We start from the raw sequence: 27,879 nt of genomic DNA, 5'->3' as shown, positions 1-27,879 counted from the left end.
ATGAAAGTACTTGTTTAAATCCTATGTCTTCATACAAAACAAATAGAAAATAAAACAAAAAAAATAAATTCAAGATATGTTACTAAACTCTTACAATTGAAGATCAACATGCCTTTTTAAATATATATATATATATATTGAAAGAAAATGTACCTGATAATCTAGAGGAGTGGATCGATACTTTAATATGTCAACTGCTTGCACTAGAAATACCTAACCATGAATTTGATACTTGAAATTAATATATTAGAGACTATATGTAATGTAGACATAGGAAATAAGAATTGATAAGAATACAAAGAGATATTGATAAGAACATTAAAAGTATATTTATTTTAATTTAACTTGCTTAAGTACGTAACTTTGGGTAGGAAATAATATTAAAAATTCTTATAGGAAATAAAATCATAATCGTCCAAATAACTTTGGGTAGGAAATAAAACCTTATGTGATCTGTACTATGCACGTATATAAACTTGTACGTAATAAATTTACAAATGCGTTATCAAGATAGATTTTACCGACCTTAAAAAATCACCTCCATTATATCGAGTCATTTAAGTGTATGGACTCCTATGATGCGGATTCATACACGAAATACTCCCCACCATCTGAACAGAGATGTAATGTGATTAAAGAATTATTAGCAGAAATATATTAAAAAAAAAGGCGGGCGGAGGACACTGCGGACGGAGGGTTGGGTAGGGGCCTTCGGGGTGCAAAACTTCAACAAATATCTAATGTTTTATCTCATCTTTCTTTAGTTATGATAATGGGATTTTATTTCTTTGGTTGATGACACTCTATTTTTTTTATGGATTTTTCCAGAAATTTTCAATCAGATGAAGTGCCATTTCTCTTTGTACATCAATTATGTATGGGGACTGTGAGTCTTGTAAAAACTTTCTCAGGCTAACTTTGTTTAATTTTCATGTCTAGATTGTTTGTATGTTTGTTATATATATGGATAGATTATCTTAAAATAAAAAGGATCTATAATAAAGTTGTTAAAAAAAAGAATAGGATACTATAAAAAAATATATTATCATTTATTCCTATATATCTAATAGAGGAGATTTATGTCTCTTTTATTTATATAGCATTACTTTCCAGTTCCTTTTTTGAGTAGGAAATAAGAATCATATAATATTAAGAATTTTTATAAGAAATAAGAATTGCTATATATCCAAACAAAAAAGGAGCAAGTCACGTAGGAAACTATTTGCCGTCTCGTTAAGCCACGTAGGAAAGAGAAAATATGAAAGGATAAGTATGAAAATATGAATTTATTATATATATATATATATGATTACTCCTTGACAAAAATTGTGCGCTTAAGTTGTATTGAAGTTATTGTTGCCCACCTACTTGAGCTTACTTAATTGATGTACGGCTTAGTGCTCATTCTTGCTTAATTGTTTCTCGGCCATGAACTCCTGTGCCTAACTTGAAGAAGGTAACATCATCATAATCCAACTCAAGAATGCATCTCTCTTTGCAATTGGACATTGAAGTTACACCAATTGGCTATGGTTTTCCATATTATACACACAGATTTCTGTCATATGGCTCTGCATAATGTATGGAGTTTCCACTAATTCCTGATTCTTGTGTGGAGCGTGAATCCCATAAAAGTGATCCAAGAAAATCATGCGATCCCCCAAATTCTTCACATTCTCGCACACTATTTTAGATGTTTTCAACTGAAAAACTTTGAAATGGGTAACCTTGTACCTGCCTAAGGCTGAATATATTTTGTAAACAATTAAGAGTTCGCAAGAGGACTCAATTAGGTAATTACTAAAGGCTAAATTCTCCGGAGGTAGAGGGAAGGGAATTTTAAGAGGTAACCATCCTTCATCATGTGGCGAAATTGTACTGTTGAACCTGTAAAATCAAGGGTAACCAATTTATGACTTTGTGACATTAACCCATATATTTTTCCATCCATGGCTGTAACACCGAACAGAAAATCCTCTCCAGATGTTTAACTTTGTTCAACAAAGTTACTATCACCAGGCCGACAAAAGGCAATTCGTTTAGGGATGCCAGTGAGGAGAATATGGCACTTGGAGTCACTAGGCGGCATAGACAACAAGGCGGATGTGACACTTTCGAAAGATTCAAGTGATGGAAGAGGAATATTTTCCATAGAAACAGGATTAAAAAGATAACAATCATCTGTTTCCTCATCTTGCAAGATTAGCCAACCAAAAAACCAGCAGAGCACACACTTGTCCCGCAAATAAGGGACAATTCTATGTTACGGAAGACATAAAAAGATCACAATCCACACCAGGAGAAATGAAAGAAAATGAAGAGCATCTCTCAGTGATGATGGATGAATGATATTATTGAAACAGGGAGAAGTACAAGAAGAAGTAGGATGTGGAAGAATCTGGATATTGGAAAATGACAACTCCCTCTATCTCTCCTTCGCTATGGCCTTTTATCCTTGTGGCCTTCACAGAGTTAGTTACACAAAATCTGTTACAGAAATGATACCGACATTAACAGCTAACCAGCTGACTACTAACTACCCTTGTAACCGCCTTTTGAATCTTGCTCTACACGTGGCTGTTACACGGTTATTATAACATAGTAATTACACATTACTTCCTACATTATGTGGTAATTACATATGTATGAGTATTTCTACCATATCAGATGCCCCTTCCTATGAAAGTCCTTATCCTCAAGGACTGAATGTAGGGAATTTCTGGAGTAAATCATGCCAAAATTCCCATGTAGCATCTTCAGGGAATGAGTTGCTCTATTGTACCAATACCTGAGAGGTTGCTTGATTCCCCCTCTTATCTATTATTCTATCCAAAATTGCAACTAGTTCCAACAGCAAGTGTCCTTGATCAGTGGTATTAGCTGGCAAATGCGGAGTGACAGGTTGCTAACTTACCTTCTTCTTGAGTAAGGAAACATGAAATGTAGAATGAATCTTAGCATGAGCAGGGAGCTGCAATTTATAAGCCACCTTCGCTATACGTTCCAAAACAGGAAAAGGACCAAAATATCTGGGAGACAACTTCTGGCAGCTGGAAGATTTGAGAGAATGCTGTCTGTAGGGTTGTATCTTCACATAAACTAAATCCCCACCTTAAACTCCCTGCCAGATCTGTGGTTATTGGCTAAGTGCTTCATTCGGTGTTGAGCATTCTTGAAATGATGTTGACGGTGTGCAGTGCCCTTTCTCTAGCAGCTAAACTCATGTCCACAGCATCCACTGTAGCTGAGCCAGGTAGATAAGGGGTATGCACAGGTGGTGCTTGACCATAGACTATTTGAAATGGTGTGGTCTTGATGGCTGAATGCAAGTTGGTATTGTACCAGTACTCAGCTAAGGGTAACCATGAGTACCAGGCCTTGGGGTAGTCACTTGTCATGCATCTAAGATAATTCTCTAAGCACCTATTCACCACCTCAGTTTGCCCATCTGTCTGAGGGTGGTAGGAGCTAGAAAACTGCAACTGAACCTTTAAAAGCTTGAATAACTCCTTCCAAAATTGACTGAGAAAAATGGAGTCTCTGTCACTCACAATGGTCTGAGGTAGGCCATTGTGGGCTCTGTTGGACTGCTTCTCTCATAACTGGCATCCTTGTGGGCTTTGTTGGACTGCTTCTCTCATAGAACTATGAGGCATTTGAGCGGTTGTAAGCAGGTTAAGGCAGCTAATTTTTATTTGTGATGGTCAGTGGAAGTGGCCAGTAGGTAGGACCGTAGGAGGTATACTGCTGAGGTTAATCGATTTTATCTCTGCTGTAAACTTCTTGCCTAATGTTGCTATATCTGATTCAGTTTGGTGGTCATCTCTTCAGCTATATGGAGCAAGATTGTGGAATTGTGTCTCGTATATACATCTCCTTGTGTTGGACTGAGGAGCTGCATTGGCCTTGTCACCATAAAATGCAAAAATTTTTTAGTGGAAAGATAATGAAGAGAGTTACACTTGCTGTTACGGTGTATCATATTTGGAGGTTGGTAATGAAGTTGAGTCCAAATCTGCACAGGTGTTGGCTCGAAAAGCAGTGGAGCTTCCTGTAGCTGAGGTGAATTATACTGTAATTTCTTGGATTGCAGTTCCTAGAAGCAAAGAAAATTGGACTTTGGCTTTTGAGCGGGAATTTCTTCCTTCTACCTTTGTAAATAGTGTATAGCACACATGTTTTTAGCACAGGCTGCTACTTGTTAATTGAAGCTAGTATTATTGGGCTTTTGGGCTCTCTTTGTCTTTGTAACCATTTTACAGCAAGTTCTGATGTGTTTTTGCTATGCCTTTACGATTTCTTAATTACAACATGTTAAAGGAGATGAGTTTGTAGGAGGGGGTGGAGAGGGAGGGCGAAGATTCACTATCCAGTGCGTGTAATGGCAGCATTTACCATTTGGTTTAACACTGAAAGATCGACCCTAAGAATATTACGGCAAAATCATCACTGTGCGTGCTGTATGCACATTAGAATTAATTTGAATTTGTACCTTTAACTTGTGCTGCAGTCTCCCTTTATATTTTAAATTTCAATTTTGAACACTTTACACTAGTTATTGGGAGTGTTTTTGAAAAATTTTATTATAGCAGAGTTTTTATAGTATATTTTGGGATATTTTTAAAAAATATTTTGGGATATTTAAGAATATAAGAATTTTTATAATATATTTTGAGATATTTTTTAAATATTAAAAAAATTTAGACTACTTTTTAGAGTACCTTTTAGAGTACTTTTTAAAAATTTTAATAATATTTGAAAAATTAGTTTTTGAAAAAATTCATCAATCCAAACAGAGGCCCAAAAGACTCTGCAAATAATATGTCTCAACCAATCTAGCTACTAATTGGTAGTATGTTACCACTATCTTTTGATTCCTGTCAGTCATGCCAAAAAAAAAAAAGGAAGAGCATTACGGGGATGGTCTTCTATTAATCGATTTTACTAATAGTGTTGTCAATTGGATTTAAGTGCAACAAATATGTGAATTTAAGGTGTAGAGTGTCTTAATTATTATGAAATTTAAGATGCAAAGCGAAGTAAGGTATTCGGAAGTGGGAAAAAAAAGGTGCACTCAGAGTATAAAGTGAAAGTAGTCAATCATGTTACAACCATTGTAAGAAATTATTTAATTCGCAATCCAGCGTATCTATCACGTATTTCTTTTTTCTATTTTTCTTTTTGGGTTAATCAGTGAAATCAAAATTCCCAAAAAAAGGAAAATCCCACTTTAGCCAGACGACGACGACTTACTCAGTCAAAGTATTTATCGTTGGATTCTTTTTACGCACTCGCACACCAGTACTGTCTTTCTTCTCACTCACATCATATTACACCAGTTAACGAACAAAACCCCCCCAACTGTACTCTGTTTCTTTCTCGCACCACCAGGAGCAGCCGTCGCCGCCGCCACTGCCGCCGCAGCTTTCAATCTCTTCGACTTTCTCTTCTTGCTATCGCCTCCCAAAGATGTAAGCTTTATCCTAACCTGTCTACATATAAGCAATACGTTTTGGGAGTACTTTCTGAAATTAGGGTTTTTTTTTCTTTCCTTTTCTTTTTGGTGTGAATTGTTGCTTAATTGCTGTAATTTTAGTTGAATTGGATAGAGAACTTATTTTAGTTGCGGAAGTTTGACCTAAACCTCGTTAATTAGCTAGAAATTAGTCTAGAAAAAGGAAAAAAAAAGATAAAAGCTTGAGAAAGCATTGGGTTGAAGAAGCAGGTTTCTTTTTCTTGAATTTGCTGAGGATGAAAATAGCTTGGTTCAAGAAAGCGCCAATTTATGGAATTTTCTTTTGGAAGTGTTAATGAGTTAGTGCTTTAGGCTTTTGAATTCAGTATTTCTGATTTATTTGTTTGTGTTTACAGGTTTTTTTTTTTTTTGTGAGAATTCTTTGGGTTTGAAGTAGTTTCAGGAGCCGATGCGACAATGCATGTATCCTTGTAGTTAGTTTTGCATACATATGCATCTGAGATTTCTAGCATGGCCAAGTATGTTGGCTTTGTTATTAGGGAGATCCTTTAGGCTAAGAAATGAAAGAGAATCTCTTAAGCTAGGCTGTAAAAGATGAGCTTTTGGGGCAGAATTTTCCAATGTTATTGAGGTAGTATTTAATCTTTTGACTTATGCATTCACATTATGGGTTGAGATTGTTCTGCAGTAGCCACATTATGAATGGTGGAATTGAACTTCTTTGACTTGTGAGTTTTGAGACTGTGGTTTTTGTGATGGGAGTTTCTTTTCTTTGATAAGTAGTGAACTTGATGGATGTAAGCTTTTTTATGTTATTTTAAAGTAGATTGAAAAGGTCAGCACTCCTATAATAACTAGAAATATTCAACTTCATGTCACTACAAATGCGAAACTGCTGGAGCTCTGGATTGTGGGACTTTGGGTACTAGTTCTTTGTCATTTCTAGTTGCCTTACTCTTGCAATGTAGTTACAGCTATGGCTGGCCATTGTGACTGCTGTTGTCACATTACATCGAATTTATTTTTTGCTGTGTAAAATAATACTATCTTCATCTTTAATGCCCTTTTCAATCAAAATTTTGCAAATAAATAACAATCTAAACAATTCTTTCTTTCACGTTAGTATTTTTTCCAATTGGTTCCAATGGAATTGTTTGAAACTTTTCTCCAATTGGCTATAATGGGGTTGTATCTTCTCCACGGCTTCGTTTCCTCTCGATCTTTTTGTTCAATTTTTGATTAATACGAAGGTAATGGTGGCTGAAAATTTCTTAGTTTTTTTTTTTGGAAAAATAAGAAAGTGAATTAAAAAAAATGATTTTTGAGATTTTTGTTGATCCAATGTTTTTGTATTTAACTAATGGGTATGCTATGATCAAGTGATGATATTCCATTCAAATTGCTTGACAATCCATCAATTGTCTTTGATTAGTCAAATTTATGAAACTATGAGGATGATATGTGTTTGCATGAAATTTTAGGGATAAAATTGGTCAAAATTATAAAATTATGAGGATGAAATGTGTTTTGGCTAAACCTTTAGGGTCGAAATTGTCCAACACCCCAAACAATGGGGATGAAAAGAGCATTTTCCCAACAAAGAAAATTGGACTTTGGCTCTTGAGTGGGAATTTCCCCATTCTACCTTCGTAAATAGTGTATAGCACACATGTTTTTAGCATAGGCTACTTCTTGTTAATTGTAGCTAGTATTACTGAGCTTCTAGGCTCTCTGTCTTTGTAACCATTTACTGTGAGTTCTGATTTTTTTTGCTATGCCATTACAACATGTTGAAGGAGATGAGTTTGGTATCCTCTAAAAGAGAAAAAAGGGGGGGGGGATCACTATCTAGTGCATGTAATGGCAACATATACCATTTGGTTTAACACTGAAAGATCGACCCTATGAAAATTACAGCAAAATCATCACTATGCTGTATACATGTTAGAATTAATTTGAATTTGTACCTTCAACCTGTGCCACATTCTCACTTTATACTTTAAATTTCAATTTTGATAACTTTACACTTGACTTTTCAGATTTGTTCAAAATATGTCCGATCAATAATAGCGTTAGCAAACTAACAGGATAGAAGACCATGCGAACAACATATGCATCAAATCAATCTACTAAGTGGTAGTATCTTACCATTATTTTATGATCTCTGTCAATCATGCAAAAAAGAAAAAAAAAAAAGCCATTATGTGGATGGTCTTCTATTCATGGATTTTACTAATAGTGTGTCAATTGGATTTAAGTGAAACAAATCTGCGAATTTAAGGTGTAGAGTGTCATAAATATGAAATTTAAGATGTAAAGTGAAATAAGGTATTCGGGAGTGGAAAAAAAGGTGCATCCAGGAGTACAAAGTGAAATTAGTCTACTAAGCTACAACCATTGTAAGAAATTATTTAATTCACAATCCAGTGGATCTGTCATGTCACAAGTTACAACCATGGTAAGAAATTATTTGATTCACAATCTAGTGTATCTCCAAAGGCATAATTTCCCAATAAAAATTCCCTCCTGAATGAATGAATAGATGCTTCAATTGTCTTCCCAATTTTACTACTATGTAAATCAAAATCCACTCTGATAATTAAAAAATAATCCAAAACAAAACAAAAGCTATTTAATTTTTTTTTATTTTTATAATCGACAAATATCCCAATCCCAAATCTAGTTATGCAATTATGCAAATAATCCAAAACAAATACAGCCTACTATTTCTTTTTTCTGTTTTTTTTTTGGGTTAATCAGTCAAATCAAAATCCCCCAAAAGAAAAAACCACTTAAGCCAGATGACGACGACTTTGTGAAAGTATTTATCGTTGGATTCTTTTCATGCGCTCACACACTATACTGTCTCTCTTCTCACTCACATCAGATTTCACTAATTAACGAACAAAACCCCCCAACAGTCTTCTGTTTGTTTCTCGCACCACCAGCATCAGCTGTTGCCGCCGCCGCCGCCACCACCGCTTTCAATTTCTTCGACTTTCTCTTCTCGCTATCACCTCCCAAAGATGTAAGCTTTATCTTAACCTGTATACATATAAGCAATGCGTTGTTGGAGTACTTTCTGAAATTAGGGTTTTTTTTCTTTCTTTTTCTTTTTGGTGTGAATTGTTGCTTGATTGCTGTAATTTTAGTTGAATTGGATAGAGAACTTCTTTTAGATGTGGGACTTAGGGTACTAGTCCTTTGTCATTTCTATTTGCCTTAGATGGCTACATTGGCTGGCCATTGGAACTGCTGTTGTCACATTACATCCAATTTATTTTTTGCCATGTAAAATAATATTATCTTCGTCTTTTCAATGCTTTAAATAGAAACAAGTAGTTACGTAAGATATTTATGTTGTTTTATGCCATTACTGTTGTTTAATTTTTCTCTTTTGCGATTACTTGCATGTGTAGATTTCTCCATATTGGTCAGCTACATGACATTGTCTTCAATATCACATGGCTTGACAACTACATAATCAACTGATGCTTCATCCTTGCTTCTTTATTCCCAAATTTAAATCAATGTTCTTGGACATTGGTGCACCTATATGATGTTGGCACCTTCTTAAGGTGGCTACTTATGGATGATCTACATCTTCTATGATGGATGTCAAAATTAGCCATCCAGTATCTTGTCTGTTATACAATATTCAGCAATTGGTTTCTGTTATAACCATCCGGTTATGGATTTGCTGCATAAAATACTTTCATCACAGTGGATAAGTTGTTTGGAAAACCACCATTTCTCTTGTGCATATGGCTTTGAGTTTGTGCTCAACTCTATTGCTGTCTTTTTTCATCAGGCTTTTAAAGCATCTGTGGTCTGAATTTGCTACCATGCTATGGATCTCATATGCAGTCTGCGCGCCATTCACTTATGTCAGTTTAAGGTGGAATTTTTAAAATATTCAATAGGAGGTCGGTATGGAAAGGTCCTGCTGAGAGGCCCCCCTAGTGGGAACTTATGAAACCTTTGCCTGTTTCTTCTCTCAACAAGTTATTGAAGTTGTGACTTGTCTTCTCAGGAACAATTCTGAGGTGTTTTATTGCTTTTACAATAAGCACTTTGGTTATTCTTTTTAACAAAGTGTCAAGTGGAGTTCATAGGACTGGGGTTAGGTGCACCTGTACCTGTTTTTCTCAACAGTCACCCACAATCAAGGCTTTTCCTGAGTCTAACCATTTTAAGATCCATGCCAACTGAAATGAAGACATTTGATTTGCGAGGAGAGAGAGAGAGAGAGAGAGAGAGAGAGAGAGAGAGAGAGACAGAGGGAATAAATGTTTGTTTCATGTTTTTGTCTATTTTCTGAGAAAGTTGTATTTTTTTTTAAATACTTTTGATCATGTATTGCATGGATTGCAAATGTCGGTGATATGTGCTTGACCAATCTTTGACATGCTTTAAGTGCCTGACATATATTCCAAAGTTTTGGCTTTTGGTTTTGGTTATTAACACAATCAAAAGGCTGTTGACTATTTGCCTGAGTTTGTTGCAAAATATTGGCTTCCAATCTGTGCACGAAATGGATGCATGACTATTTTTTGATTGACCCTGTATTTTAGATGTCATCTTGTTGAAAGATGGAGAAAGAGTTAGAAGATTTACGCACAACCTTGTGTTATTGCTGAGTTTAGTAAAAATTGGTGAGAATAACTTGCAATTAGATAAAGTAAATGCTCAAAATCGGCAAAAAATCTTTTTCGGTATGTTGAAGTTTTCATGTTTTCTCAGATTGAGCAGCATGGTCATTGGGATATATTTGGAATGTAAAAATTAAATCCCTAATTAATTTTGAATTTAATGTGTGCATACTGAATATAAATATGTATGATATTTTGTGATGGATAAGTTGGAGTTGACTGGATAATATTAGTGATATGAATTGTTTAATTTTTTTTTTTTCACTTGTCATCAGATCATGCTGCAAAGCATAGGGTGAACTGAAGCTGATATATATTGCTGAGTGTACTATGGACGAAAGAGGTAGGAAACGCAAGCCTTTATGGGATGCAGAAGATGAGAATCAAAGAATTTCTTGTTCTGGAAAAGAATACTATTCAACTTACGATGGTGGGCGTAGCAATAGGTTCTCATCTTCCAAAGCTGATAATAGTTCGTCAATGCCCAAGGATCATGCAGGTTGGCCTTCTTGGGACACACTGGAGGAAAATACTACTGGAAAGAAGGTTGAGGGCGTTTACAAAAATGAACAAGATGAGCTAGAAATGAGGGAAAGAGTTGTGTCTCCTGGCTTTGACGGATGGGGCCATAGAAAGCATAGCAATTCCTCTGATGATAGTCTGAGCCGGTCTCGCAGGTCTGCTATAACAGAGCTTTTTCCATTTTAACACAAAGATTGAGTTTCATTGGCCTTTGATGTCATCTCTTTAGTATATTTATGTGTAGCTAATTGTAGTTAGTCTTCATAATTAAAATGCACCTACCTATTCTTATTGTGAATGAAGAAACAAAATGCATATCTAACTACCTGGAGTCTTGGACACGGCAGCCAGTTACAATGGCATGCTTACGAGATTTGATAGAAAATTTTGACTTATGCTCTGCCCTGTTTGCTGACATGATACACTGGTTTGTCATTTCTTTTGCTGCTGTTGTTAATGTGAAGTGTCGTATCCATGTTTGAACATGATTTTTTGAAAAATAAATCCATATTAGTTTATCTGCAAATGATTAGTTTCTCCAATTTTCTCTGTTCCTTTGCTTCTTTTAGCTATTTCATGGAATATTGTTCCTCAAAAATGCGATTTTGTGTTTGTTCATACAGGTATCTGGAAGGAGGTAGAAATAGGAGCAGAGACAGGGGCAGAAATAGAAGTCGCAGCCCGAGCTGGAGCAAGGGTAGGGATCGTAGTGGTGTTAGGAGCAGGTCCATGAGCAGGAGTCGTAGCAGGAGCAGGAACAGGAACAGGAATAGTGCAAGGGGTCAGACCAGGAGTCGTAGCCCATTCCACGGGCATAGACATGACTTACAGGGGTGGAACGATAGCAGTGGGTCTGGAAGGTCATCTCAAACCTGTAGAAATTTTGCAACAGGGAATTGCAGGAGAGGAAATCAATGCAGATTCCTTCATCCTGACAGAATGGATAGGGACTACTTAGAAAATGACTTTGTAGAACGATCAAGAAGTAGACCAGATCGTGGACATGCTTTGGCATATGGTGAAGGACGTGGGAGACAATCTTGGGATAAAGGTTCTGATTCAAACCATCAAGAGGATGACTCCTTTCGGAGTAAAAGCAGAGGAACAATATGTTGCAAGGATTTTATGAGAGGGAAATGCAAATGGGGAGCATCTTGCAGATTTTCCCACCATGTTGATTCTGGTGATAATAATGGTAAGGATACCAGAATTGCACTTTTTGAGCGTGATCGTGAGCACCGAACAAATGAAAGTAGGAAACCTCTATGCAAGTATTTCCTTGCAGGGAAATGTCATCGGGATAACTGTTGGTTTTCTCATGATGGTCCAATAGACAGCAACCATGAAAGCAGGCCACGTGATGCGGGTGGACGGCAGAGCTTGGTTGACAAGAATGATCAGTGGAAAGGTGCAACTTGGGATCAGGGGGAACCAGAATTAAAAGCTGTTGAAGGCAGTAGGTGGAGTGAGACTGTTGTTCCCAACAGAAAAATTGCTGACGCTCCACTTGAGAGGAGGGACAATAAATGGGCTCATGAAAGAAGTTTGCGGAGTCCAGAATTGAAAGAGAAGGCTTCTGAGGGTAATAATTACCTTTCAACTCAAGATTGGAGCGAAGATAATGGTGGTGATGCAGGTGCTATCAAATCTGTGGTTGTAGAGAGTTCATATGACAGACAAGAATACCCTCTAATATCCAAAGGAAATCTTGATCTGGTGTACACAGGTTCTCATGCACCCAATATTACAAAAGAACCTTCTAGCCAGCATCTTTCTGAGGCAAGTTTGCATGCTGGACTAGCTGAGAAGTCTGATATACTGCACCATCCAACTGTTGCTGAAGATAACATAGTCAATGCTTCCAGTTTTGACGGCTTTGGTCAGTTGAAAGACAACAGAAACACTAATAACCCAGAATTTATGCCTGGGCAAAGCCTTAATCAGAACGTCATTGGGAATTTGAGCTTAAATCATCCCTTGGTTTCAAATGATCAAAGGGACAATTTGTTCTTTCCACATCCGTCGAATGTACGAAATGTTGACTTGAATGGTTCTGGTCAAGGCTTGTCCTCTACTTTAATCATACAAAACCATGCTGGCAGTCATCAGAAAGAAGCTGCTAAAACACCAGAGATTCAAGAATTTGGAGCCCCGCGATCTTTCTACAATAATGCCTCCAATAACCAAGTCCCTCAAAATTTGTTAAGTCCGGCTGCAGCATCTCCTATGCACAAATTTGTTGCTGAACAAACACAAACTCATCTGCATGCTGCGTTGAACCACTTGACTTCTACAGCATTAGTGTCTGCTTTGGAAACTGCCATGCAAATTCAGCCTAATACCGATGTAAGATCTCCTGTTCAGTTAGATCCCTTGGGAGATGGCAGAGGTAAATTGGGCAATGTTAATCAAACCTCTGGTGAAGTTCCCTACTCATATGAACAGAAAAATGGGATACCTTTTGAAGAATTTTCTCCAATGTCTGGTGATAATCCACAATTTGGGAATACACTCATCAGTAATATTTCTAATGTTCAGTGTCATGAGAGTCCAGAATCAAAACAGCAGGAGGCACCTGCTGCTTCAGAAGTCAAGGATAACAATACAGAATCTGTTGTAGAATGCCAAAAGGGGCAGGAAGATCTTCATAAAGAAAATGGGGACGAGCATGTTAAGGTTGGGAATGGGAACAATAACAAGGATGACAAGGACATGCGGTTATTCAAGAATGCCCTTGTAGATTTTGTTAAGGAGACTTTAAAGCCCACGTGGAAGGAAGGTCGGATGAGTAGAGAGGTTCACAAGACAATTGTGAAAAAGGTGGTTGATAAAGTGACAAGTACGATGCAAGATCACATCCCGAAAACACAAGGCAAAACTGATCAATACCTGTCTCATTCAAAACCCAAAATTACCAAGCTTGTACAGGTAAGTTTCTGGTTATTTGTTTCACTTAACTCTAAGAAGTACCATTATGATACAGGAAAACGATTTTTTTTCAAGGCTCTGGAGTCACTTAACTGTATTCTGAGAGATCTCCAGCTTTTATCTTTAGATGGTTAGTGGTGTGAACTGCAGAGGCAAGCTTAGAAAATGCTTTTTTTTTTTTTTTTTGGCAAAAAGTTGTACACAACTGCTAGGTTTTTTTGGTGGACGGTGCGGGTGTAGAAGTGGGATATTGCTGGGATGAATACAATGTTACTTGTTTGTGTGACCTACTGGATTAGCCATGCAGCTGTACATAACTTACATGGATAGGCCGTACTAATGTAAATAAAGTGCTGTGTTCACCCTACTTTATATTCTGCTCTCTGTTTTCTCATACTGAACTGTCTGGATTTCCTGATTTCCTGCAGGCTTATGTGGAGCGACATCTCAAGACTGATTCTTGAATTACCTTTTCTTAATTCCCATTCTGGGGATTATTGTACTGACTTGGACAAGTAAAAAATTCTGACATTTCTTTTTCTTCAGTTTTCCAGATTGACATGCATTCTCCGCCCCTGACTTTCGTTCCTTGTGCATTGTGTTTTCTAAGAAGATAATAGTGCAAATAGTCTGCCTTTTATTTGCTTTAGCTTTGGGTGCATTTTTTTAAAACTATTTTTGCTTTAATTCTTTCTGAGTTGGGAAATCCAAAGGTTTATATTGGAAACTGCGAAATGCAAACATGCAGGGGCTTTGAAGATGGTTCGACTGTACCGTATTAGTTTCTGTAACTAAAGATAGAAGCGGCAGATGTGAAGCTTATGTGCTTGAGGCAGAATTTTCATGTCTTGCCTTTTTGGTGTAATTTTATGGGGTTCAACCATTTGGTAATGTAAGTGTACATACTAGAAAGTGCGCCTATGGTATGCTTTCTACAAAAGGGCAGACTCTCTCTCTCTCTCTCTCTCTTTTTTTTTTGGGAAAATGTTGCTAATAAGTGGTTCATGGGTGGATTGGAGTCGACTAATTCTAAACCATTTGTCTTAAGTTGAATTTTTGTTTAAGTTTTTTTTGGGGGGTGCTTATTGTGTTTCCTTAGCCGTCAAATAGAAAAAAAAAAATCTAATTTGTTTACAATGCATACCCGGATAGCTGTTGTATTAGAATCAAAAACAGAAAAGATAGCCTGTTTGCTCGATGTGTTACATTTGCTACCACAAAGGATGGATGGCATATTTGACGGCTGAGATTGTCCCAGCGAGTTCGGGTTGATCTTGGGTGTTTATTTATAAATTTTATTTTATCTTTGATCTTTGATCTTTGATTTGAAATTCATTTGGATTTCAATTCAACGATTGAGATCGATCAATCTGAGCGATTTAGCTGTCAAAGTTCTCCGCAGAGTATTCGAATCCAACCAAGTTGACAGTGAGTTCCAATACGTCACCATCCATAAGCATAAAAAGAAAAAAAAAAAAAAGAACAAGTTTTGGCCATAGAGAAGACTTGAGCCGCAGACATCCTCTAAAATGGTTTATGAGCATTATATGATTTTCATCAAAATGTTTTTTGTGTATACTGTGTGTAGTGTCTGCGTCCCACTGTGCAGCGGGTTTGACGCGTAATGATCACTTTATATAATTTCTTAATGCACAGTTCTATACTAAAACAGGGTAAAAATCATCCTAATCTATCAATTTGAAAAAAAAAAAGAGCACTGGTCATATCATTAAAGATTATTTGTATTAGCAGTAAATAAATCACGGACATGGACGATTTAAACTTTCCCACCAGCCAGAGGGTTATTATCACTTTATCATTTTAACGTTTGGTGTCACTATTCAATTTTTTTCTTAACGTTATTTTTTAGTCATTTTGCTCTCAAAACTAACGGTCAAATTTAATGGAGTTTATTAATCCAAGTGATAAGATATGTTTAACCTTTAAAATTATTATCACTTTATTCCCATAAAACTATAACCTTATTATCAATTTATTCCGTAGAGTTATTTTTAGGCAATTTATCCCACCATTAAATCAATTTAACAAGTTAAAAAACTTTAGAAGATAGTACCCTCTTTTCAGTATAATAAAAATAATAAAAAATTTAGAGTGGTATTTCTCCGTTTTAGTACCAAGGAAAAAAATCAAAACAATAATCTCTTTCTTTTTGGCGATCTTATTAATATTCAAAAAAATAGAAAAATAAGGGAAGAAGAAGAAAAAGAAGAAGAAGAGAGAGAGTTCAATTCTTTTTTAAAAAAAATACAAATAAGAAACCTGTTTACGAGGGTTGGACAAATTGAATAGGCTTTGCCTAATCTTATATATTGGAAACTATATAAAGATTAGGCAAGCCTATTCAATTTGGCCAACCCTCGTAAACAGGTTTAGAGACGCTAGGATGAGGGTGGGCAATTCCCTTCCTGAAATTCAATAGTACTATACAATGGGCATTAAAGTCTTTAAAATTTTTAAATTTATAGTATATTTGCATCCCTGAATTTTGTAAAATTCTTTCCTCTAGTTACATTGCCCCCCCCCCCCCACCTTTCCTTCTATTTCAAAAAGAAAAAAGAAACTTCCTTCTCTTTCTAGATTATTATCCTCTTTAGATTTTATAAAACTTGCTCCTCCATCTACATTCATCCCTTAGATATAAAATTTTTTCTGATAATTACCTTTTAACTATAGAATCACCTTTTTTTTTTTAATATAAGTTGGAGGATTCAAACGCGAAACCTTTTGCTTACATCCCCTCCCCTACCACCTAACCCATCCACGTATCACTTTTCATACCTGAACTTAAAATCTGCATACTCTTACTTGTATCAACGTGCTATTCAAAAGTACTAAGGTATCTTTTCAACTTGAAAATATGACTTCTTGTTCACAGTTTAAGTACTATAATTGCATAAAGTTGATGATAATTTATTACAGAAAATAATATGAAAATTGCAAGGACAATATTTTCCTTACATTTGTGCAAGAAACATGCTCCATCGATCTTGGAGAACTCCAAAATGAATTTTTTTTTTTTATAACGAGTAAATCTTCTGATTCTATGAATTTGGTTTTTGAGATTGCAATACTTTAATTAAGTGGTTGACAACTCATATATTTCATGCGATGGTTGATTAAGAAACACCAAAAAAAAAAAAGATCATTATGAATTGTTTTACAAACAAAATTCAGAGTCAGCATTTTATCAACGCTGGTTGTTCACCAAGTTAGTGATTCCTCATCCATTGGTTTCTTCTTAGTTTAGCCGTTTCTTTTTATTGACATCATTTTCTTTGTTTTTTTTTCCTTGAACATGTGCCCAAAGTTGATGAACTAATATATATTATTTATACCAGCTTATGGAAAAGAAAGACAACACACTTGGAGGTAAAAGTAGTAAAGACAACCAAGAAATCATTGAAATAAGGTTAGGATCCTCTCCATTGGATTTCTCTATATTAACATACTAAAAATTAAGATAATGGTATAAAATTATGCGATTGTGTCATTATTTTTCTTTTGATCTCTAGATTAACATACTAAAAATTAATCTTTTTTTGAAAATATTTTGATATTCAATTTATGTGAAATATTTGAACGGTGAAAATAGGTCAAAATTGTGACAAAATTTGTAATGATTAATCAAATAGAAAAACTTGATCAATTTCCTACCAATTTTTATATATAACTAACATAAGTAATAAATATATTATGAACGATGTTGATTTTTGAAAATAATTTTTAAATTAATTTTATTAGAGTGCAATAAAGAGAAGTTCTCTCCAATGCAATGTAGAGAAATGTGTTGGATATTTACCTGCAATTATTTAGGCTTGATGCTATACTAATATATGGAAAATGTATAGGCTCAATCAAACGTCTATTAATTCTTCAATTTCTTCACTCCTAGAGTACTAGGAAAACAAAAACAAAAAGGTTTTTTTAGCTTTTTTTTTAAACTTTTATTAGTACCAAGGAAAGAAAAAAAGTGGGGAGGGAAGGATGTAGAAAGTTCAATTTTGAAAATAAGAAAAATAAGTAAGAATCCAATACTATCATTAATTTAAGGTCAGCAAAGTTTGAATTGGGTGATAGCTGGAAGAGTAAAAAGTGATTTTAAAATAAATAGCACATTGGAATCTTTCTTATTCCTATTTTTTTCTTGAGAATTGAATTCTTTGTCTCTCTTTTCTTTAGTATTTATAAGAGTGTAAAAAAAAAAACGAAGAACAGTTTTGACTTTCTTCTTAAATACCAAAAAAAGGGTGAAAAAAAGGAGAAGAAGCATTCCAAAATTTTTGATTTGTTTAATTATTCAGGACCCTTAAATTGTTCATCATGCTAAATTGAATCCTCAACCATGGACTATAGAAGGATTGAAGATGTTATGAAATCGATGTTCGTGGACTAAAACCATAAGAATCATTCATTCGATCATGCACTTAGAAACTAATACCATGTGTTATGAGTTTTGAATCTTTTGCTGTCAAATTTTTAGTCTATGACACAGCCGAGGGATTTAAGGGATCAGTTTACAAACTTTCAATTCGTCCTTGCTTTTGTGGTTTTTTTCAGCTAAGATTCATCCTGGAAAAGGCCAACAAAAAAAAAAAGCCTCAGAAAAAGTGCTTTATTTTCTGATCAGTAGTAGATTTTTCTAACGTTTGCAGGGCCAAAAAACTTTTTTTTTTTTTCGTCAAAACTAAAATAGTTGATACGTGCAATTTTTCATTTTCAGTAGTCTTGACTATGGCAATTTTTTAATTGATTCATTTTAAGTGGTTAATTATGGTATCAAATGCCTCCTGACCATATATACGAATGTCGCGTCCCAGAGTGCGTATCAGTAGCATATATCATCATTTTCTCCTTTTCCACCAAAAAAAGAATATATCAACCTCTGCAAAAGAAGGATAAGAACTCTAGCAATAATAGCTAAAATCGTCGTAGATTAAAACATTCAAGCATTACTTTATTGAATGCGCTTCATTTACGAATACAAACCAAAGAAACACAAATCGAAGCTTGGAGACAACCACAAAAAAAAAAAAAAAAAAAAATTTGCACCAGCATGAAGGAAGGGATCAATAACTGCAAATCACGGTTGATAATCAATGGTGCTTAGTAAGGCAACCATATTATTGTGTTTTTGTTCGTGAAGCTTTCTTCAACGAAGCTCGGACTTCCCACCTCGTCCCTGCTGACTTTTGTCCATTATGCTGGATAAACTTGGGCCTGAAGCTTCAACCCTTTGTAACAGAAAAAAGGATCAGCTGCGAAGTAGTAAGTACGAGATTCAGTAAGCTTAAAAGGGACGACAGCGTCAGGTGGAAGATCATCTTTAACATCCGTCCAGGTACAATGTGCATAATCTGTTTGACCAACTTCCGCAATCGGGAGTGCCTCTGGGTTAATGAAATCTACACAAATTAGAAGAAAACTTAACAGTTAATTAGATGATAAATTGGGAGTTAAAACGCATTCTTGGATAAAATATTAAACACGCAGCCAGTAATTGATTAATTAATACCACAGAAGATAGAAAAAAGCCCAGTCGATAATCGATCGAGTTTATGAGGGTACGAATCTTACCCAGGTAATCACCCACGCGAAGTATCACAAACTGAAGAGAAGAGGCCGGATCAATTCCTCGTTGCCATGTAACTCGGTGATACTCTGGCAAACATGTGATTGGGACGGCAAGACATAAACCGAGTAGAAATACGATGACTTTGGAGGTCATTTTTTTTTTTTTGTTTTGTTTTGGTGATGGGGGGAGGGGAGGAGGGAGTACTATGAGTAGATTAAGGGAGAAGAAGGGGTGCCATAAGCGTGGAGAGATTTTGCCTTTTTATAGATGGGCGCGGCGGCTTTGTTTGGATAGAGTATTATTCCAAATAATTATTTGAAATAATTACTGTAACATTTTTTGTGATGTGAAATACGTGAGATAAAAAGTTGGTTAAAAATATAAAAAAGTGAATCGAGAAATGTGTTTATGATGCAAGCGAAAATTTTTTTTTTTAAAAAATGCTATCCGAACATAGCAATGCTGCAGATATATATATAACTATATATATATATATATATATATATATATATATATATATATATATATCCGGGGGGGGGGGATTTACTGCGCATATGCTATGGATATATATAAGGGATAATTTAAAAAATCTCTCTTGAGATTTTTGATAATTTCACTTAACTCCCCTGAAGTTTCAAGAATTATATAGAATTTCTTTAGTCCAATCAAATGACCAAACTGTCCTCCACTTAATAGTTAATTTATAAAGGGATATTTAAAGTCCAAAAACACTTCTTATTATTCTACTTGTCATTTTCTAATCTTCAAGAACAATTCCCTCAATTTTCTAATTTCATCTCTTCCTCCCCTTTCGGATTAGAAGGAGACGTGGATGAGGATGGGATGAAGCCTCACAAAGGGTAAATTTGAGGTTTCCACATTATTGCAAGGATTTGTTTTCCTAAATTTTTTGGAGTAAGGCACATGTGGGACTTAAGAAGTACGTAACGGGATGATGAGAAGGCGGAAATTGAAGCCTAGTATTTTGAAAGATTGGGGTGTTGGGCAGCGCATTTTGCTTCCGACTTTTGAGGTGACATGAAAGTTCTGAGGCGTGAGGAGTAAACTCTAACAAATTTGAATTTTTAATTCCAGAAATTTGATCTAGTGCTAAGATTGAAATTCTAAAATTTAGAAATTATAGGTTCAAATCCTCTTTCTACGTCATCACTTCTTAAATACTGTCATTTTCTTACGCACCTTTCTCTCTCTCTCTCTCTCTATATATATATAGACGCACACCAAAGGCTATCGGTTGTGCCTCGATGCTTATTTTTTTTCCTCGGCGGGGGAACGGTAAGAATTAAGAAGCGAGGAGAGGGAAGAAAAATTTGAACATAGAAGCTCTGTGCCTTAAAATCTCAACCTTATTTACCACCATGACTTGGTTAATCAAAATTCCAGATGCTCATTGGTCTCCTTAAAAATTGCTTTAATAAAATAGTATATACTCAAACTCCTTAAAGAAAAAACAAAAACTTGCATATACAGCATATAAATTTATCCAGAATCGACCAATAAGTTCAGTAGGAGCTGCCTTCTCCTACCTTCTTTGAGATACAAGGTCGGCTTATGAATTTTTCCTTGCCAGCAGACTAAAAATATTCCTCGAATTTCTCATTCAACATAATATGGCTAGCTAGCTGTTTAATGTATATTCAGTTAATGACAATCCAAGAAGGAATTCTATTCTATATGAAATATCAGTAAGAGCATATTACATTCTCATAGTCAACTAAAACTTGTAATCTAAAACCTTATCTAATACTCTTTGCTATAGTAGATTGTTACTTTTGTTGGTGGATTATTGTTTTTGGGTCTTTATTCACTTACAGAGCGTTAGTGGCTCTGGTGCCACCAGCCAATTTTGGATTCAGAAATTTTTGTGTCTTCGCGTGCCAAATGAACCTATGTTTCACTTGGGGATGCAAAATTTGAAATCGACATATGATATCCACCTTTTACCATGAAATTTTGTATGAGATTTCAAAAAGATCCTCTCTTGTGTGCTTTGGAAGCTGACTATGCTCCTTCTCTTGTTCATGTCTCTGCTTTAATCATTTACTTACTCCTGCAGCAAAATTAATATATTTACTTTTTGCCTAAAAAAATTTAATATTAACTTTCACAAGTTAAGCTTTTTAACATTCTATGGCAAAAATTTTTAAGGGATAATTTCAAAAACCTCGAGGTTTCTAACTATTTCACTTAGTTTTCTCGGAATTTTTAAAAATTACACTTACTCCCCTTGATTTGACACTTTTATAACCAAATCTTAAAATAGGTCAAAAATGTAATGAATATCCTAAAATGCCCTTATCAAATAAAGTTTAATTTATTCTTCTAAACAATTGTAAAGTAATTTGGCATAATTATAAAAGGAACTATCATAGTTTGGTAGTGATTTTAAGCAATTTGTTTTTAGTTCTTTTTTATTTATTCTTAATTTTGATACAAAAAAATTAGATAATATTAAAAGTTATTAATAAAATATTACTAGTTTAACATTTGATCGGGATAGAGGTTAAAGACAACATTGATAGTTCTTCTATATTATAAATCCATCCCTTGTATAAACATGAAGCAAGTGAGTTTTATTAAAGTATTAAGTTTAGTACTGTCATTTTAAATTGGTAAGGGATGTAGGTATAATTTGTGAAATCTAAAAGATACTAAGTGAAATTGTTAGAAATCTTAGGGGAGGTTTCTGAAATTAATTGGCAAATCCATACCCATTTAAGTGAAGTGGATATGGATGATTAAATGGATTTGGATAGAAATTGCTGCCTCTGGCTAACCTTAGGCTTCAATGATTTGTAATTGGCCATAGATCCACTTGCAGAACCAGAGGTTGAAGTTTTGGGATGAGGGAGAGGGGAAGGGTAAAACCTAGTAAAAAAGAAAATTAAGGGGGCAGCCATATGTTTTTGTGAAAGACTCGAGGGTAAAGTCTAATATTTACAGGTATATAAGGGAATATAAAGCGATTTCGACAATTTTGGGAAGGGGGAGCAAAGTTTAATTTTTAAGAGTGTAACTATTAAATTTTTTAAGGAGAAATATAGGGATATTTTAAGTCTTGAGAGGGCGACAGCCCCTCTCTACCCCATTTGCTTCTACTCAAGCACAGATTAATTCAACAAATTTGGATCCTACAAATATAAACACTAAAATAATGATGTGCAAAATACAATAAATTTTGTTATTTACTAAAAATCGTAAATCCATAATCAATTTAATCTATCGAATTTCAAATCAACTTCCTCTTCATTGTCAATTGTATGATTCAATTATTCTGGCAATTGCAAATAGTCTTGTCGCCTACTGGGACTAAATACATCAGTAATATCAGGAAAAAAAAAAAATCTACGTCTAAGTGCAACAATTAAGATGAATGTGCACATAGACTGAGGAAGATGTCTACAGCAAAAGCGTTTGCGTTTGGATTCACTGTTTTTTGGGATATTTTTGAAATATTTTACTGTAACAATATGTATGAAAAACTTTTACTGTAAATATTTTTGGTGATATTTTTGGAGATGTATGAAAGAGAGGGAGGAGGAAGAGGGAGGGAGAAGAAAGAGGAGGAAGGAGGGGATGGTGGTGATAGATGAAAGAAGAAGATGGTATAATTTTTTTAATATATTTTTTTAATTTTTTTTGTATATTTGGAATTCTTTTTTATATATTGTATGGATGTGATATTTTTGGAGTTATTTTTGTTTATATATTGCTGTAGTATTATATATGAAAAATTTGTTTTTCAAAAAACAAAAAATCCAAACATAGCCATTATTTGTGGAAGCAAAATCTAAAAGAATGTAGGGGCAAAATCACACGCACACGCAGGCACTCTCACACACACGCACATCAATTTATATGTATACATGCATATATCAATTTATATATGCCAGGCATTGTGTCTAAATCCTAGGGAAACTGTGGTGAAGCAAAATTTGAACTTTTAGACAAGCCACTCAACCATATCTTACGTTTGATTAAGTCGGAAAAGTACCAACGTTAACAAAAATACAAAACTTGGACGCAGCTTCCCCCACCAAACCTTTTACATTCCCAGCTGCACAAACTTGAAAGATAACCAACTTTTGGTATTGTTCATGCATATATGCAAAAAATCAAATATAATAACGTATATGTATTATATGCAAAATAGAAAATACTCAGAGGTTTTAGTTGAAACTGCAGACGAAAATTTTGCGAAAAAATAAAAAAACGTAAATTTCTGTGTATGAATAATTATTTTCTTTTTAAAGAAAAAAAGGGTTTGCAAAAAAAAATAATAATGATTTTCTCCTTAAAAAAAGAGTTTTAATGTGACAGGAGGAAATATTGTAAATACACACCGGGGAGGTTAATTTTGTTGTAACCATATTGACACTGAGAAAAACGTCTGATCACGCATATGTTAGCCTTTTAAAATTTATTGGCATGCTAATACGCAGGCTTATTTGCTTTTGAAACCGAAATATAAATTGTCAATATTACTTTCTACTTCTCTCACGGAAGAATAGTAAGAGATAATAAATTGCGTGCGAGGCACATGTGCAAAATGTGTTGTTTTAACATATCAAAAGAGCAAAAGGAAAAAGAAAAAAGAAAAAAAAAGCCACAGTAAGTGGTATGAAAAACCATTATTTCATAACAAGGAATTATTACAGCCACTTTGGCTCCATATGGGTTCATTTTTAAGATAAGTTTTCGGAAAAGTACTTGGGTTTGCTTGAATTGTCCTTTTTTTTTTTTTGCAATATATATATATATATATATATATATATATATTTGCTCCCATTATTCTACTCTCTTGTTAGCCTTTGCATATCCAGGACAACTGCGCTATAAAGCTACCAGGATTAATCTGATCCTTCTTAGGCAAAATTGCAGATTTCGGCCCCCGACCGTAATGCAACATTGGCAGCCAAGATAATGTTCAGATCTGGCGATTGAATCCAGACAAGTACGGTGCACTTCCAGTCAGACAAACTAATGACACCAAAGACGTAGAACTCAAATTTTAGAGTGACAATAAAAACTAGCAAAATTGTAGAATTGAAGGAACAAGCCAGACGAGGAAATGTATAAAAATAATTAAAAAAAAGGACAAATAACACCCAAGCCAAATTGAGATCAGCACTTATGGCTATCCATATATGGAGCAATTATGATTGGATTTCAATTTTATACAAATATGTTGTTGCAATTTTTAGGGAGAAACACCGTGAGAGAGTTCACCAAAGAGTCCAATATGTAAATTGAAAACTCAACTCTAACTCAAAAGCTTAAACCATTAGGTCTTGGGCCCTTATTTATATATTAACCGCTCTTTCTCTATCTTTCGGACCAATGTGGGACATATTCCTTTACTCATAAACCTAACAAATCTCCCCTTTTATGAGTAACCTCCATATTAAACCCAAATTTACAAGCCCTTCATCGATCCCACTTTAATACTCAATACAAGCCCACCTTATCACCTAAGGTCATATCTTCTCCCAACCATGGACCCACTCTTCTTCAACATCCAAATTATATTCTGGATCCTTGCCAACCCTTGGCTCCTTGGTCTAATCCCAACCGGATCCCCTGCCAAACCCATGGCACACCTGGTTCAACACTAGCCAAACTCCTTAGCACTTTGGCACTTCGATCTACCATCAAGAAGAGAATTTTCACCGGTCCAACTCCGAGAAAAATCCACTTGCCCATGAGTAACTCAGTCTCGTAACCTGAAGCTTTGATACCAATTTGTTAGGAAGAAACTAGGGGTGGCAATTCTTGACATGATCCGAAACTATGACACGAATCTAACACGAAATTAATGGGTTTGGGTTGAGATTTGGGGGGTTCGGGTCAAAATCGGGTCGAACCCGATGAACCCGAAAAGAAAACAGGTCGATTTTGGGTCAACCCGTGGTGACCCGATATAACCCGTTTACAAATTAAAAATAATTTAATACACATAAAAATTATTTGATCTAACTAAACTAAATCATTCTTTTTTTCAAAGGCATTAAATCATTAATTACTTAATCTTAAATGAATTTATTTAACTTGTGTGAAGTTGAAATTATTATATTTGGACAAATAATATATTATATTATTTTTTACTTTTATGCTATTATAATTTATTTTATATTTGGTTTGAGATAAAACACTTTTACGGTGTTTAATTTATTTTAGATTTCCTTTGAAATTATTTATGTAAATTTTTATTACTTGATGATGTAATTAATTTTGTGAGAAATTGATTTTATTAGAAATTACGGTGATAAATTAATAAATTAAAATTAAGTTTAGGGTCATTTCGGGTCGACCTGCCAACCCGAAATTTTCGGGTTCGTGTCAGGTATCCGCGGGTTTTTTATTATACTTGGGTCTCAACCTGACCCGCCAACCTGAACTCGACCCGATTGCCACCCCTAGGAGAAACACCTTGAGAGAGTCCACCAAAGAGCCCAATATGTAAGTTAGGAACGCAACTCTGACCCAAAAGCTTAAGTTATTAAGTTTTGGATTCTTACTTATATATTAACCGATATTTCTCCATCTCTCGAATCAACGTGAGACATAGCCCTTTACTCATGAACCTAACATAATTGTTACTACTGAACACCGATAAGGAGGCCACAATGCGGAGAAACTGATCATGCAAACTAATGCCACGAAATCAACCCCAACAATGGTGCTAGAAGCTTCTCAAGAAGCATGTACATGAAGTTTCAACCTTTTTCCACAATCGAGAGTTTTGAGCTATATATGAATGAGTCGTAGTCAAAAAGGAGTTTTGAACTTTGACCACATGGACAGAGGCATTTTGAAAATGTGGAATGATGTGGAGTTTTTTTAAAGCTTTTAGTACAACTGGTGATAGCATGTGTTTGGGTGTGTATATGGAAATGCTCTCATGTTTGTACATTTAAATCATTTATTTTTGGAGACATCAGAAATTTTTGGAATATGAGATAATTTTGTAATCGTTTTTGCATTGGGTACAACTCATATAAATTTATGTGTTAGTGTAATTACTAAAATGGTGTTATAAACACATTTACTTGAAGTGTGGTATTTATTATGCAGTTGAAATGAAAACACGTTACTGTTAACTAGTTGTTTGAGGATGTTCAATTGCTTGAAACATTGTCAATTGCCTTTGTCATTTACATCTCAATTGAACTAAAAAAAACGTGGGTATGTTAATGAATTTATGCCTAAGCATCGGTTATGGTTGTGTTAATGCCTTATCCTTTACATTCTTTAGTTTTTTTCTTTTTGACTTCTGGGATTGGACTATTTTTGTTACCTTTATACTCAACATTCCAGAATGGTCTTCAGTCGAAGCTATTGATGGTGGTTTAACTTGAGGTGAGTTTTGTTTTTTAATTTTATTGTTTATGTGGGTGGTTTTTGTGGTGTGTAATGTTGAGTGTCTGCTTCTATCGCAAAATTTGAAACTTTGACTGTGTAATTTAGTTGCAATATTATGATTTTTGCACAAATTTAGTTGGTCTGTGTAATTTGACTGGTGTGCTTATGATATAATAGATTTGGAGCAACTGCAAGAAAAAGGAGCAAATTGATACATTTTTTTTTGTGATTTATCCTACTTGTTAGAAGCAAATATATATATATATATTACAAATTATCACAAATTCAAGTTAGTTACTTGTATAAATTAAGATCTTTTTTTCACTATGTTAGAACCTCTGTTTTTTCTTAAAAAATAATATAAAGCATTTGTTTGAAAATGCGAAACAAGGAATAAGCATATAAATGTATATGTTAAAATGATACATGTCAAGGATTGTGTTAATAGTGATCGAAGTAGGAGTGAGAAAAGATAGAGTTTATTTTGTATGATTGGGATTTTCGTACATTACCTAGGATTTTCGTACATTACCTAACTATTGACAAAAAAGTAATTTTTTACGGCATTTTTCATATTCTGGGTATGGTGGTTTTTGTTTTTCAATCACTTGAATAATAGTGCTTCAATAGCAAGTGAGATGTTGAGTTTTTGACAACTCTAGCAATAATGTTGCTACGCCATATTGTTACTTAATATGTGTGAATTTTTTTATATTTGATTGAACTATTGTAAAATCCTTTTTAACCGCGGGCACTCCCCCCTAATATGACATATAAAATCAACTGGGCATGGTTTTCTTCTTTCTATTGACTTTTTTTGTTCGAACCTCCCATTAACACTCTCTCGATCCCCCGATATCACCCAATTCATTGCTCCTCCCTTCCTATTGTTTTGTTTAACTGTTATAGAAATAAAGACCAATTACACAAACTGTTTTATTATATGATTATAATTAACTCATAATAATGGAATAGTTATAACTCAAAAAATTAAATAATATAATAACTAATATCCTACAAGTAGTGAATGAAAACTAACATCCAAATGAGAACAAACTCACAAGTATTGAAATTCATCTCATCTCGTTAGTTTTACCATTAGACCAAAACTTCATTAGTGTGCACAAATCCTAAAACCTTATGGGCCGGCATGGTCAATTTAGAATTCATTGGAACCAGTTAGCCAGACATTTTTGGGCTTACATATGAATTGTCTATCACTGAAATTTACTTGTCATGACATAGAGGTCTGGAATTCAAATCGCCCTTTGTCCTCCTCTTTTCTAAAATCTCACCATTCATCTATTAGAAATTTTTTTTTTAAA

General features: G+C 34.7%; 1 protein-coding gene across 4 annotated transcripts; it reads left to right on the top strand.

The window, feature by feature from the left end:
* The first annotated feature begins 5,278 nt into the window (after positions 1 to 5,278).
* LOC113714644 (zinc finger CCCH domain-containing protein 55) lies at positions 5,279 to 14,642 on the top strand. 4 transcript variants are annotated; one of them, XR_011822383.1, is made up of 5 exons: positions 5,279 to 5,471; positions 10,404 to 10,805; positions 11,274 to 13,578; positions 14,007 to 14,093; positions 14,327 to 14,642. XR_011822383.1 is itself a non-coding variant. In XM_027238620.2 (5 exons), the coding sequence occupies exons 3-5, from the start codon at positions 10,459 to 10,461 to the stop codon at positions 14,040 to 14,042; spliced, it is 2,688 nt and encodes an 895-aa protein (XP_027094421.2). In that variant the 5' UTR covers positions 5,279 to 5,471; positions 8,398 to 8,504; positions 10,404 to 10,458; the 3' UTR covers positions 14,043 to 14,227. The 4 variants fall into 4 exon arrangements, 3 of the variants coding, with proteins under 3 accessions (XP_027094421.2, XP_071925059.1, XP_027094420.2); XM_027238620.2 differs by lacking the exon at positions 14,327 to 14,642 and adding an exon at positions 8,398 to 8,504 and having other exon boundaries at positions 14,007 to 14,227; XM_072068958.1 differs by lacking the exon at positions 14,327 to 14,642 and adding an exon at positions 8,364 to 8,504 and having other exon boundaries at positions 14,007 to 14,227.
* The last annotated feature ends 13,237 nt before the right edge of the window (positions 14,643 to 27,879 follow it).

The sequence above is a fragment of the Coffea arabica genome, chromosome 10c (assembly GCF_036785885.1).
Source record: "Coffea arabica cultivar ET-39 chromosome 10c, Coffea Arabica ET-39 HiFi, whole genome shotgun sequence".
NCBI classification, from domain to species: Eukaryota; Viridiplantae; Streptophyta; class Magnoliopsida; order Gentianales; family Rubiaceae; genus Coffea; species Coffea arabica.
Note: the sequence above shows the minus strand (reverse complement) of the source record. Positions and strands in the feature narration are given on the sequence as shown.

Bases quoted from the DNA above. Each gene is read 5' to 3' on its own strand.
- LOC113714644 (XM_027238619.2), top strand. From the start codon at position 10,459: ATGGACGAAAGAGGTAGGAAACGCAAGCCTTTATGGGATGCAGAAGAT. The intron at 10,806-11,273 runs GTCTGCTATAAC...TTGTTCATACAG, and splicing joins AGTCTGAGCCGGTCTCGCAG to GTATCTGGAAGGAGGTAGAA. The intron at 13,579-14,006 runs GTAAGTTTCTGG...GATTTCCTGCAG, and splicing joins AAATTACCAAGCTTGTACAG to GCTTATGTGGAGCGACATCT.